General features: G+C 44.6%; 1 protein-coding gene across 7 annotated transcripts; it reads right to left on the bottom strand.

The window, feature by feature from the left end:
- Positions 1-10,218, bottom strand: LOC139408871 (heterogeneous nuclear ribonucleoprotein K, like). 7 transcript variants are annotated; one of them, XM_071153277.1, is made up of 16 exons: positions 10,131-10,218; positions 8,205-8,314; positions 7,802-7,899; positions 7,622-7,678; positions 5,003-5,046; positions 3,845-3,917; positions 3,610-3,723; positions 3,202-3,330; positions 2,654-2,964; positions 2,315-2,368; positions 1,812-1,854; positions 1,270-1,285; positions 1,037-1,069; positions 837-904; positions 440-609; positions 1-241 (listed from the first exon to the last, which is right to left on the bottom strand). In XM_071153277.1, the coding sequence occupies exons 2-16, from the start codon at positions 8,263-8,265 to the stop codon at positions 211-213; spliced, it is 1,302 nt and encodes a 433-aa protein (XP_071009378.1). In that variant the 5' UTR covers positions 8,266-8,314; positions 10,131-10,218; the 3' UTR covers positions 1-210. The 7 variants fall into 7 exon arrangements, with proteins under 7 accessions (XP_071009378.1, XP_071009383.1, XP_071009377.1 ...); XM_071153282.1 differs by having other exon boundaries at positions 1,812-1,851; XM_071153276.1 differs by having other exon boundaries at positions 25-241; positions 363-609.
- Positions 10,219-13,713: the final 3,495 nt, after the last annotated feature.

Below are 13,713 nucleotides of genomic sequence, written 5' to 3'. Positions count from 1 at the left end.
ACAGAACAGCACAAGAATCCAGAAAAAAAACAAGCAGCGCAAAAAATAACAGGGATTCATTCGACAGCTTTGAGAGAATTTCCAAACTTCTTCTAATTAAAAGATGGTATGTTAAATGACCGGGGGAGAGCACATCTACCCAAAGCAGGGGAATGTTGGCTCTGAGGGAGAGAATGCGCATGGCAGTTTGGCTTCACTCCACTTTCCTGTTTAGAAGAACCGACCAGAGTACTGCTTCACACTGCAACACAAAACAGTGGAAAAGTGAATAAAGGAACCCCAGGAATAATTTCTAAAACTCCATTATGTTCAATTTCATTTCCATTAGTCATTAACAACTATTTTTTTTCTTCCTTGATTACCACTGATAGGTGACGGGTTGAATAGGTTTCCACCATACTGCTTTCACCGGAGAAGAGGAAAGGGTGCTAGCACGTGCCTGTTCTGCAGTAGATACTGGGCGTTCTGGATCTGGTCCTGTGTTCCATTGATGGTGATGATGCGGTCCTCTGAGCCCTCTAGTGGCTCGTCTATCTTGATGGACGCTCCCGACTCGTGACGGATCTGCTTGATCCGCTGGCCGCCCTTCCCGATGATGGAGCCGGCCAGCTACGACAAGTGAGGAGCCAGGGTTACTTTTCCCCAACAATGTGATTGGCACAATGACAACCAGGTATAGGGGAAATTTCAACAATGTATGAATAGAGGCTTATGTGAGGAGTTTCTGATCAATTGGAAATAATCTCAAATCTTTTTTTTCTCCTGTACATATTTTATGGAAGTGTGTGTGTGGTGGTAAGATTATGCTTGGGACTGCTATTTGATCCTTTACTCACATCTTTGGGGATGGTCACTTGTGTTGTGATGACAGGACCCCCGATGTCACTGTATGACCCTCGGCCACCTGGAGAGACCAAGAGATATCATTTAGAATGTATCCACTGTTGTGGGGAAAGTCTTCCCTTTATAAAAACGACAACAAAATACAGAAGCAACAAAATGAGACATGATACAAATGTGATCCTTTTTCACTCACCAGACTGAAAGGGCTCCCACGAGGAATTGTTGTCTTTGAAAAGATGGAGGAAAAGAATAACAATACGTCACATTGTGGCTGACAGACTACAATAGATCAACAGGGTGACAAAGGACAGGGGGAGAGCTGGTGGTGCTTACTGGACAGAAAGGTCTTTACCCCGACCTAAGAGACATTCAAATAGGGTAGAGACTACCATGACCAAAAGTAAATGTGGAAGAGAGGAGACTCACCACCATATCCACCACTCTGTATTCAGCAGGACATGGGGAAGAGAGAAAGACAAAATGAGAAGCTTATTACAACACTGAAACCTACATCAAGTCAATACTGGTTTACATTTAAGATTGAGCTCCATAATTTGCGCATATGAATCTTAGCTGCCCTATTCATTTTCGACTATGTACATTATTGGTACGACCCTACCAACCCTGCCCGGAAATCGCTTTGGTTTCACCTCAAGTTCATTTGTTAGTTTAGCAGCTCCAGACTATGTACTCAGCTGCTCCTTGGTAACCAAGGAGACAACTGTTGCCAGGCAACAAGAGGCCTAACCAGTGCTCTCGCTCGTTGAAGAGCAGCGCCACAGTGTCCAAACCACAGTGCTTTCACTAGAACAAGAAAACAATACCAATCCATTTCCATAAGTAGAGTAGCTACAACAATCCAAACTGTGTCGACTTGCCTACTATTATAACACCAGGCAATTGACAGACTAACTCGCTCTACCATGCGTAAACCCTTATCCAAACACATAAATGCTGAGGTCACTCACCATGCTGTTGTAGCGGTCTCCTGGTCTTCCTCTCCTGTCGCTGCTTCGATAAGATGGGAGGTTGTCAGGGTTAACATGGCATGAGATGGAGAGGGTTCAGTTTACCACCTTTAGTGGACAGACAGTGTCCCCCAAACCAACGGGCTGACAAGTCTATACAACACAAGTGTGACAAGTCCTTCTTGGCTTGTCGTTTAGCCACCCGAGAGTGTGAAGAGCCACAACAACTTGTTTTGGAATCAGTATTCATTGGTGGACACCGATGCAGATGTGGTGTTCATATAGTCATCCACTTATAGGAAAAGAGGTCATGTTGACAGAATAGCTACTGTGCCATGGTTAAAATCATATTGACGCCCATTAAATCAACAGAAGAGTAAACCCAACATTTTCAACTCCACAGCCGAGAGCTCCATTCTCCTAAAAACTATGCTGATTTGGAGAAGTGGAAAAGTTTCACCCTAACCACTCTGCAGTTGCTGCCTTTTACACAAATGACTTACTTTGGTCTGTCGTCCATGTTGCCGTGATAACTCTGGTGGGAGAACCGGTCCCCTCTGCAAACAAACAACACGGGCAACATGACTCAGTGGAACTGAGAACTTAAAGATTACTTTAAGGACTAGTCTAATAGTATGACTTAGGTCCATATGATCGCGTTAACATAGGAGAACTCCCTGAGATTATGTATATGACTAACAGTAGTGGGGAAGCTGTGACACTTACACACAGGGAAAGTACACGGTTAGATTTTTTTTACTGAGTAACTGAATGTGATAAAAAAGAGGTAGCCATAAACAAACAAGTCAATGAAAGAACAAAAAGGAAGCTAAGCTCCTTACCCTCCTCTTGGGGGTGGTGGTGGGGGGAGGGGCAGGTTTCGAGCCCGGCTCCCTCCACGCCCTCCTCTACCTGGCAGGGGAGGTGGCGGTCCCCGACGAGGGCTCATGTCGTCATAGTCCCGTCTGGAGGGGGGCATAGGTCGGCCCCCGCGGCCGGGGGGCATGCGTTCAAAGCCCCCCCTGCCCCGCATGGGGAAGCCCCCCATGGGTCGCCGGCCCCGCTCTTCGTAAATCATGGTGAAGCCGCCATAGTCATACGTCTCGTCGTAGAAGTTGGGGTCATAGGGCTGGGCGCGCCCTTTGATAGGAGCCTACAGAAAGATGGATAATACTATTGAGATGCTATATGTATGTAGCCCTGTGAAGAAATGTAGCTCTGAAATGACTACAATGTCCACAACTGTTGTAAATGGAATGGAAAGTGTCTGCTGTTAAAAATCGGTACAATTCTAGTATAAGTGACTGACTTTCAGTGAGTTTCCATGTTTAGACACTGGTGATGGGTGAGTGTGTTGTGGTCACTGGCTCAGAACTGAACTCTCACCCACCTCAGATACCAAGTCCAGGATAACTTTGATGCATTCAACAACACGGTCTGGCTTCCCTCCAACCAGAACCACACGGTCAGTGGACTGAGGACAGCACTCCTGGAACAGCTTGATGGTGGTCTGGGTGTTCTGGTGGAGACAGAGGAAGCTCAGCATGAAATACACCCACACAATGCCAAATGTTCAAAATGGGTTTGACCCTTCTTCAGCTTTGAGCATGAAATAATATACATCTTCCAATACACTCCCCATAGCCATCTAAGGACAAGTTGGCAACAACGATTAAGGACTGATCAAGCACATGCACTCTACATTTCAGCTTATCTTTAACCATGACTATGGACTGAGTCAAGTCAGCATTTTGAAACCAGTGGTGTACACATGACAGACAACAGGATCCCATCTTACCTCTCTTAACTCCTTTATCTTGGCACCTTTCACCCCGATGATTCCCCCGGCCAAACTCTGATGGATCAGCAAACGCAGCTCGCAGTCAAAATCAATCCCGTTATAATGCTGGTACTAGGAAAAAACAGGTACAGATCAGTCAGGTCAAATACGGCCTTTAACTCTCGACTGAGGATCCGGAAAAATACAAACCTACACATGTACTGTATGTCTTTGGAGGCCGCGAGGGACTCACCTCTTCCAGAGTAGGGATGATCTTCAGCAGAATCTCTCCGATAGTGTCAATATCTGCACTCACACTCAGGATCCTGTTAGGGAATGGCATGTGGCCACAGGTAATGAGGCAAAACAGAAAGAAAAGAAAAAACAGAAGTAAAAGAAAACTTACTTCAAGACTAACACTCACGTGAAGGTCACACAAAGAGTTAAAAAAACTAAAAGCAAAGGAAGAAGAGGACTGCTGTATACTGTACATCTTTTGGCTTTCCCTGAAATACGAGCAACTTGACATGCACTCGCTTCTCATTCAACAAAGAAAGACAGGAAGATTGGAATGGGGCAGGTTTGGCTGGGCGTTAGATTACAACGTGAGGCACAAGGCTGGCCACAGTCAGGGGGGGAGAGAGAAGCCTTCTTTTAACCATCATGTGCAGCAATTTAAAAAAGATAGAATAAACTCGCCATCACAATCGTGCCAACGGCACAACTTCTCATAGTGACAGGGGGTCGGGGGTAGAACAGAAACAAATAAAGAAAGCAGGGGGTGGGGGGGATGCGAGTGGTAACCACTAGGTGGCGGACAGGAGCGGGGGGGGGGGATGAGAGGTTTGGCAGGCAGCCTGGACCGATGGGGGGGCCTGAGAGAAACCAAACAGGGAGATGCAGCACAAGGGGGGAAAAAAAAGAGACGACAGTGATGAGTGACAGAGTGGGCGGAGCTTGAGCGCTCAGATCATGAACAGTGATGTTGAGAACAGTGGGGTGGGGGAGGGGCGCAGGGGGTAGGGGGGAGCAAGGTGGGCCAGAAGGACAGAGCGAGAAATATCATTGGCTTTCCTTTCCACAGTTCAAGACGAATAATATCACAGCAAGGAAACATCCAACAGTTCAACAAGAACTACTGAAAGTGGAGGATTATTATTTTGAAATCTCCCTCTGTACGGGACAAGTGACTTCATTTGTAGTGACAAAAAAAGGTCCAAATTAAATGGAAATACCTAAATGTGGGGGGAGAAGACAGAAAAATTCAATGGAACAATACACGTCTCCTGATAAAGGGGAAGGGGAGGGGTTCTATATGTAAAAAAATGTTAAAATGAAACAGAAGGCAGGTTATCAAAGACATGTTTCTCTGTTCTAATCAGGCAGTGAGGCAATAACTGGTGGGACATACCGCTCTGGGCCACTGCTGTCAGGGACTGATACACTGGCATTGTACTGCATTGGCCGTGGAGGTTGGCATTGGGCAAGGGCATTCAATCACATGATGTCAAGTAAGGTGCCCGTTTAAGGAGGGGCACGTTTGTGGGCGGGCGGCGGGGCGGGGCGGGGCCAACCGGGGTGTCAGGTGGGCGGGCGTTCAGGGGCGGAGGTTGGGCCAACGTCAAGGTGGGCAACGCAGGAGGGGCATGTCGATCCAGTACATGGGCAACGGAGGAAGGTGGCCAAAAATAAAAAAGTAAAGGAGAGGGAAGAGGGGGAGAAGGAATACATTTTAATTGAATACACGCTATACTCCATCACTATACTGCTTTAAAAAAATTAAAAAAGAACAACGGCGACTAGACTGAGCCAGCTCTAACAAACACACGGTTAGCTAAATGGGCTGCATGGCTATAGAGGTTGTAACAGACTATAGGTCCGCTCAGGCTTTGAGACACCAGTTGAAGGGACATCGCCACAGTCCGGTATAGTTTCAAGGCTGTAAGGGGCATTAGAAATCACATTCAGAGTTCAGTAGGGAGGATCGTTTCCTTTTATCTGAACCATGAGAATGCCCCAACGACCCTCGACCCCAAATCTGATCCAATCGAGCCAAACCATGTCTGTCCACATGAGCCAACCTATAGATGTGCCATTTGGGAAAGCGAGAATCTGACTACTGTATAAAATAAAGCTGCAGTTGTACCTCCAAGTTTCAGACATGCACCATTTGACCAATCAAGTCAAACAATGACAGTCAGTCTATAGATGGGAGATTACTTTTATCAGAGGAAAACCATTTAATTACAGGGATCACATTTGTTTAATAGGGCTCGTTAGGGTTGTCATTAGAAATGGGGTTGCTGGATACCATAATGTCTATGAAAATGTTAGATATACAACGTCAATTATTAGTGATGGGAGAAAAGAAAAAAAGTTACATATCTCAATATTTTTGGACAATATGATATCTATACATATACAGTGCACCCAGAAAGTATTCAAAACCCTTGACTCTTTCCACATTGATATATTTTAGAATAAGACAGTAACGTAACAATCAACACACAATACCCATAATGACAAAGCGAAAACAGGCTTAGACATTTTTGCAAATGTATCAAATATAAAAAACATAAATCTTATTTACATAAGTATTCAGACCCTTTGCTATGAAACTCAGAATTGAGCTCAGGTGCATTCTGTTTCCATTGATCATCCTTGAGATGTTTCTACAACTTGATTGGAGTCCACCTGTGGTAAATTCAATTGATTGGACATGATTTGGAAAGGCTCACACCTGTCTATATAAGGTCCCACAGTTGCCAGTGTATGTCAGAGAAAAAAAAACAAGCCATGAGGTTGAAGAAATGGTCTGTAGAGCACCAAGACAGGATTGTGTCAAGGCACAGATCTGGGGAAGGCTACCAAAAACATTCTGCAGCATTAAAGGACCCCATGAACACAGTGGCCTCAATCATTCTTAAATGGAAGAAGTTTGAAACCACAAAGACTCTTCTTGGTGACCCAAAACTTGATGGTGACCCAAAACCCGATGGTCACTGACAGAGCTCCAGTCCAGAGATGGGAGAACCTTCCAGAAGGACAGCCATCTCTGCAGCACTCCACCAATCAGGCCTTTACGATGGAGTGGCCAGACGGAAGCCACTCTTCAGTAAAAGGCACATGACAGCCCGCTTGTAGTTTGCCAAAAGGCACCTAAAGGACTCTCAGAACATGAGAAACAAGACTCTTTGGCCTGAATGAAAGGTGTCACATCAGGAAGAAACCTGGCACTATCCCTACGGTGGAGCATGGGGGTGGCAGCATCATACTGTGGGGATGTTTTTCAGCAGCAGGGACTGGGAGACAGATCCTTGATGAAAACCTGCTCCACAGTGCTAAGGACCTCCGACTGGGGCGAATGTTCACCTTCCAACAGGACAATGACCTTAAGCACACAGCCAAGACGACGCAGGAAATACAGGTGTGCCAAGCTGGTAGTGTCATACCCAAGAAGACTCAAGGCTGTAATTGCTGCTAAAGGTGCTTCAACAAAGTAGTGATCTGAAGGGTCTGAATACTTATATAAATGTGATTTCAGTTTAAATTTGCAAACATTTAAAAAACTCTTGCTTTGTCATTTTAGGGGGGTTAATCCATTTTAGAATAAGGCTGTAATCTAACAATGGAAGTCACGGGGTCTGAATACTTTCCGAATGCATTTATACATTTATTTGCTACTGTAGGTAGCATTAGCTCACGCTAGTCTGCTGTGCCAAAACTCTGGTATTTCATCCTATAGCTTGTTCTCCAATTTTTAAATAGTAAGCCAGCAACTTTTTGATCAAAACTCGTCCTTATGCTCCCCCTCGTCTCTGCAGCAGACATGGTGAACAATAATACATTTGGAACGTCCAATACACAATTCTCACAATCATGAGAATCGCAATACATATTGTATTGGCACCCAAGTATTGTGATATCGTATCTTGAGGTCCCTAGCAATTCTCAGTCCTAATAATTATAGCTTTACAGCAAATCCCCTAGTCGAGGAAAATATTTGGTGATTCCAATTCTGTATACTCACGTCTGTGCGTAAGGCTTTTATATTCTTGCCACCCTTTCCGATAACGGCGCCAGCATTCTGAGGGGAAACGAGGGTTTTACTTAGGGACAGAATAATGGGTCAGATTGTTTTGTGTCTATCAGGAATTTCTGATTTTTAAAAGGAATAGGCCTAAAATCCCATTTCTGTTGACAGGCTTACTTTGCTCTGCAGCAGTACCCGCAGCTCAACCATCTCGTCTGTGTTGCGAGAGCGCTTGAAGGCCTGCTCCTCGTCCATGTCCTCGGCAGGGCGTTTACCTGATGGGAGAAACCTGGAGCGTTAGCCTGATGCTACACTGTGCCCTATACATGTTCCAGCCAGGCAACAGCATTCACCCAGCATGTGTTCAGCCCCTACCACTCCTCTTCCTGGATCAAAACTGGGCAGAACTGCTCCCAAAACAGCAGTGAATTGGACAAAAAAAAACATGGCCATCTGACATGCAGTCATGGTGCCAGCATGCAGCTATACCAGTAGTCCCTTCTGTAAAGACTGACAACACTGCTTTTCTCCAATAGTTGATATGTCTGAGTGCACTGACAGAATAGCCTTCATGTCTTACCGTTAGTGTCAGTGTTGCTGAACGTGGTCTCTTCTTCCTGCTGCTCGATTTCTGTCTCCATTGTCTTGCACCAGCGGTGAAACGTGAACAGGCTCCTCTCTGTGGATCTGCTGTGGGGAGGCAACAATGGAAATAAGACCATGCCTCTTGAGGACTGAGGATTTGTCAGACAAGACTTCACCAATCCTGTCACTAATCAAACCTGTTGCCTTGCCCCTGCGTACAACTATCAAAAATGATATCCCAAAGGCTGGCAGATGGCGATAGTTGTAATCTTACTGTCCAAATGCATTGTATGCATCCGGCAATACATTCGTATCCCTCGTGGACCGTTTCTTACCTACAACATTCTCAATTCAGACAGCATAGGCTTTGATTTCCTCCTAGCTAAATTATAATCCTGAATGTTCTGTATCACGTTGCAGCAGTCTTTTCCCCCCCCCCCACCCCTAACCTAATGCAGTGCTGTATCTCATTAGTGGAAACCAAGACTCTCTGGGCAGGTCTGCTGGTTTGGACTAGCAAAAGTTACTTTTTGTAGCAGGTGAGGAAACCCTTATGGAGCAGATTAGGAGAATTAGTGGCAGGTTGGGACGATTAGATTATGGTTAGGAAAAGGGTTAGCTAAAATTGTCCCGGACTCAACATATCTAGTTACATCCAGGACTGCCTTGAGAACAGTCTTGGTTTCCACTAATGCGATGCTGCCAACTCAACAGGCTTGCTTAAAATGAACTGACCCCCTGGTCTGAGTTTAAACCCGATTGGCTGAACGTGATTGAAAACATCCGGCATTGGCTTTTAGCCACTCCAGTAGCAGCGTGGTGGGAAAGGAAAGTACACATTTCCCCGTTTTTTATTTTATCCACAGAGGATATGAATGTATTGCCGGCTGCATACAATGCATTTGGACGGTAAGATGGCACAACTTAATATCGCCATCTGCCGGTCTTTAGGCTACTTTAATTAATTATTGCTGTGCCACAGAATACACAAGTGTACTTACTATACTGTAATTTAACGTAAAACATCAAATCACCGCCCTGAATACGTGTGGTTGCCGCTTGATGACATAGCTAAATGTAATATCGGGTCTAAAATTAACACGGTACAGTCGCCCGACAATTTGTAGGGGGTAGTTTGCCACCTCATTGTAACGAGCTAGATAAGTTACTTCTGGTGTGGTGTAGTGTAAGAAAGGGATGACATTAGCAAGTTAACGTCTGCTTAATACTGATGTGGACAAGCTATTTATCTTGCTAGTTAACGTTAGCCAGTCAATGACCTAATGCGTGGCAACACTGGAAGTAATCTAGCTAGTAACGTTAGCTTGCCACCCAACTAGATTACTTGGTAGCTCTGAAGGCCCATATTAGCTAGCTACTTCTGCACAAACACATGTACAGTAACGCGTTATCTAGCGCATTTTTTGTTGTTGTTGTCAAGAAGTCAGCTGTTATGTTTCTGTTAACGTTGTCTGAACCTGTTATCTGGATAACGTTAACCAGGTAGTTATGATTATTGGCAAAATCCATGTGTAACGTTACATGCGCTGTATGTAGCTAGGCGAGTTAGCAAGCTAGCTAATTCACGCTAGTTAGCCAACTACAGTATAAAACGAAGGCCCTTTTGCATAGCTAAACGTTAGCTTGAGGAATGACTGGCCACGTTAGCTACACTTTTCTCAACGGAGGTAACCGCAAACGTTTGGGTAACTAAATTAACTAGGCTCGACTCCTAGCTAGCTAATATTAGCGATACAGTTCTAGGCGTGTCCCCAAATGAGCCCAAAACTGATGTAATTCCCCATTGACAGATTAAAATATAAAATAAATTACGTTAACTAACAAACAGCCTCAAATAATTGAACGCGAACCACTAACCTATTTTGATTTATTTTTTTAGCTAAACTAATATGAAACAAACCTGCAGCCAAACCGTGTTCTTCACAGCCAATTTTTGTCCTGAAATTGCTTGAACAATCTTCCCATTACAGTCGGCCGCAAAATAGGGCGTCTGTCTTCTTTCACTGATTGGAGAGTGCAGATTCGAGATAACAAAATATTGTGCCGAGATTGGATAAATCAGCTGTCTTTCAAAATCAACACGTCTTCAAAGAAATGTGGACTGCGTTTAGACAGGCAGCCTAATTCTGATATTTTGTTCCAATCGTTGTCATAGTAGCCTTGGCTATGTCTAATTAAATGTTATTTGTCACATGCTTCGTAGACTAACAGTTAAATGCTTACTTAGGGGTCATTTTCCAACAATGCAGTTAAACAGAAAAAAAAATAGGCTTTTATTTTATTTAACCAGGTAGGCTAGTTGAGAACAAGTTCTCATTTGCAACTGCGACCTGGCCAAGATAAAGCAAAACAGTTCGACACATTCAACAACACAGAGTTACATATGGAATAAACAAACACAATCAATAATACAGTAGAAAAAGTATATATACAACATGTGCAAATGGGGTAGGATAATGGAGGTAAGGCAATAAATAGGCCATGGTGGCGAAGTAATTACAATATAGAATGTGCAGAAGATGAATGTGCAAGTAGAGATATTGTGGTGCAAAGGAGCAAGATAAATACAGTATGTGGATGAGGTAGTTGGATAGGCTATTTACAGATGGTCTATGTACAAGTGCAGGGATCTGTGAGCTGCTCTGACAGCTGGTGCTTAAAGCTAGTGAGGGAGATAAGTCTCCAGCTTTAGTGATTTTTGCAACTGGTGACACGAGAAATAACTCCACAGTAAATAACAATAATGAGTGGGAAAAAAACGTACAGAGGGTAACTGTACCGAGTCGATGTGCAGGGGTATGAGATAGTATGTACATAGAAGGGGTAAAGTGTGTGTGTTTCCCAAAACACTGCATCTCAGTGCAAGAGGCATCACTGCAGTACCTGGTTCGAATCTAGGCTGCATCACATCCGGCCATGATTTGGAATCCCATAGGACGGCACACAATTGGCCCAGTGCCGTCCGGGTTTGGCCAGGGTAGGCGGTCACTGTAAATAAGAATTTGTTCTTAACTGACTTGCCTCGTTAAATAGAGGTTCAATGTAAAAATAAATTAAGATTTATTTAACTAGGCAAGTAAATAAGGAATTGTTTTTAACTGACAATGACTGCCTAACCCGAAAAACGCTGGGCCAATTGTGCGACCGCCCTATGGGACTCCCAATCACGGCCAGTTGTGTGTGATACAGCCTGGAATTGAACTAGGGTGATGCCTCTAGCACTGAGTGGTACTGCCTTAGACTGCTGCGCCACTCGGGAGCCCAAGTTTGGGTGTCATGTTGGAGTGTGTGGGTAGAATCCAGTGTGCGCAGTGAGTGCAAAAAGTGTATGTGTTGGTGTCAGTGTAAGTGTGTGTGGGTAGAGTGTGTGTGTGCATAGTCAGTGCAAGAGCAAAAAGGGTTAATGCAGTTAGTCCAGGTAGCCATTTGATTAGCTATTTAGCAGCCATATTTAGCAGTCTTATTAGAAGCTGTTCAGGCTCCTGTTGGTTCCAGACTTGATGCACTGGTACAATATTTTGAGCCTTCCTCTGACACCGCCTGATATAGAGGGTCTGGATGGCCGGTAGCTCGGCCCCAGTGATGTACTCACCACCCTCTGTAGCGCCTTGCAAGTCAAGGTGCTCTCAATGGTGCAGCTGTATAACTATTTGAGGGCCCATGCTGAATCTTTACAGAATCCTGAGGGGGAAGAGGCACTGTTGTGCCATCTTCACAACTGTGTGGATGTGAGGACCAAGTTAATTCCTTAGTGATGTGGACACAGGAACTTGAGGCTCTCGGCTACGCTGTCGTGAGTGAACAGGGAGTACACGAGAAGACTAAGCACACACCCCTGAAGGGACCACGTGTTAATGGTCAGCATGGCGGATGTGTTGCCTACGGTCACTGCCTGGGGGGCAGCCCGTCAGGAAGTCCAGGATCCAGTTGCAGAGGGAGGTGTTCAGTCCCAGGGCCCTGAGTTTGGTAGGGACTTTGGTGTTGAATGCTGAGCTATAGTCAATTAACAGCATTCTTACATGGGCATTCCTTTTGTCATGTGAGAGCAGTGTGGAGTGCAATAGAGATTGCGTCATCTGTTGGCACTGGATGTGAATTTCAGTGGGTCCAGTATGTCTTTTTATGGCTATAGATGTGAGTGCTATGGGTCGAAGGTCATTTAGGCAGGGACTCTGGTGGTCTGTTTGAAACCAATTGGTATTACAGACTGGGTCAGGGATAGATTAAAAATGACAGTGAAGACACTTGCCAGCTGGTCAGCGCATGCTCTGAGTACCCGTCTTGGTATTCCACTGTGGCTTTGCGGATGTTAACCTGTTTTAAAGGTGTTACTCACATCGGCAATGGAGAGTGAGATCACACAGTCGTCCGGAACAGCTGGTGCACTCATGCATGGGTCAGTGTTTGCCTTTACGTGAGCATAGAAGGCATTTAGCTCATCTGGTAGGCTTGCGCGACTGGGTTTCCATTTGTAATCCTTGACAGTTTGCAAGCCCTGCCATATTCGTTGCGCATCAGAGCTGGCGTAGTAGATTTCGATCTTAGTACTGTATTGACACTTTGCCTGTTTGATGGCTCGTCTGAGATCTTAGCAGGATTTCTTATGAGCGTCCGGATTAGTGTCCTGCTCCTTGAAAGCGGCAGCTCTAGCTTTTAGCTCATTGCAGATGTTGCATGTAATCCATGGCTTCTGGTTGGGGCATGTACGGTCACTGTGGGGACGACGTCATCGATGCACTTATTAATGAAGGCAGTGACTGATGTGGTAAACTCCTCAATGTCACTAGTTGCACAGGTGACATGCTGGTAAAAATGAGTTAAAACGGATTTCAGTTGCCTGCATTAAAATCCCCGGCCACAAGAAATGCAGCATCTGGATGTGCATGCTCTTGTTTGCTTATGGCCCTATACAGCCTGCTGAGTGTGGTCTTAGTACCAGCATCGGTTTGTGGTGGTAAATAGACGGATATGAAAAGTATAGATTAAAACTCTTGGTAAATAGTATGGTCTGCAGAATGTCCAGACCTGTAGACTCTTTGAAGTAGAAATTGTCATCCAAATTGATGATGGTGACTGCTGTTCTGATGTCCAGAAGCTGTTTTTCAGTCATAGGAAATTATGGTTGCGACAATATACAGTGGGGCAAAAAAGTATATAGTCAGCCACCAATTGTGCAAGTTCTCCCACGTAAAAAGATGAGAGAGGCCTGTACATTTTCATCATAGGTACACTTCAACTATGACATACAAAATGAGAAAATAAAATCCAGAAAATCACATTGTAGGATTTTTTTTTAATGAATTTATTTGCAAATTATGGTGGAAAATAAGTATTTGGTCAATTCCAAAAGTTTATCTCAATACTTTGTTATATACCCTTTGTTGGCAATGACAGAGGTCAAATGTTTTCTGTAAGTCTTCACAAGGTTTTCACACACTGTTGCTGGTATTTTGGCCCATTCCTCCATGCAGATCTCCTCTAGA

The sequence above is a fragment of the Oncorhynchus clarkii genome, chromosome 5, assembly GCF_045791955.1.
Source record: "Oncorhynchus clarkii lewisi isolate Uvic-CL-2024 chromosome 5, UVic_Ocla_1.0, whole genome shotgun sequence".
In the NCBI taxonomy this organism is placed as follows: Eukaryota; Metazoa; Chordata; class Actinopteri; order Salmoniformes; family Salmonidae; genus Oncorhynchus; species Oncorhynchus clarkii.
The sequence above is the reverse complement of the archived record's forward strand: the minus strand, read 5'-3'. Positions and strand labels throughout refer to the sequence as shown.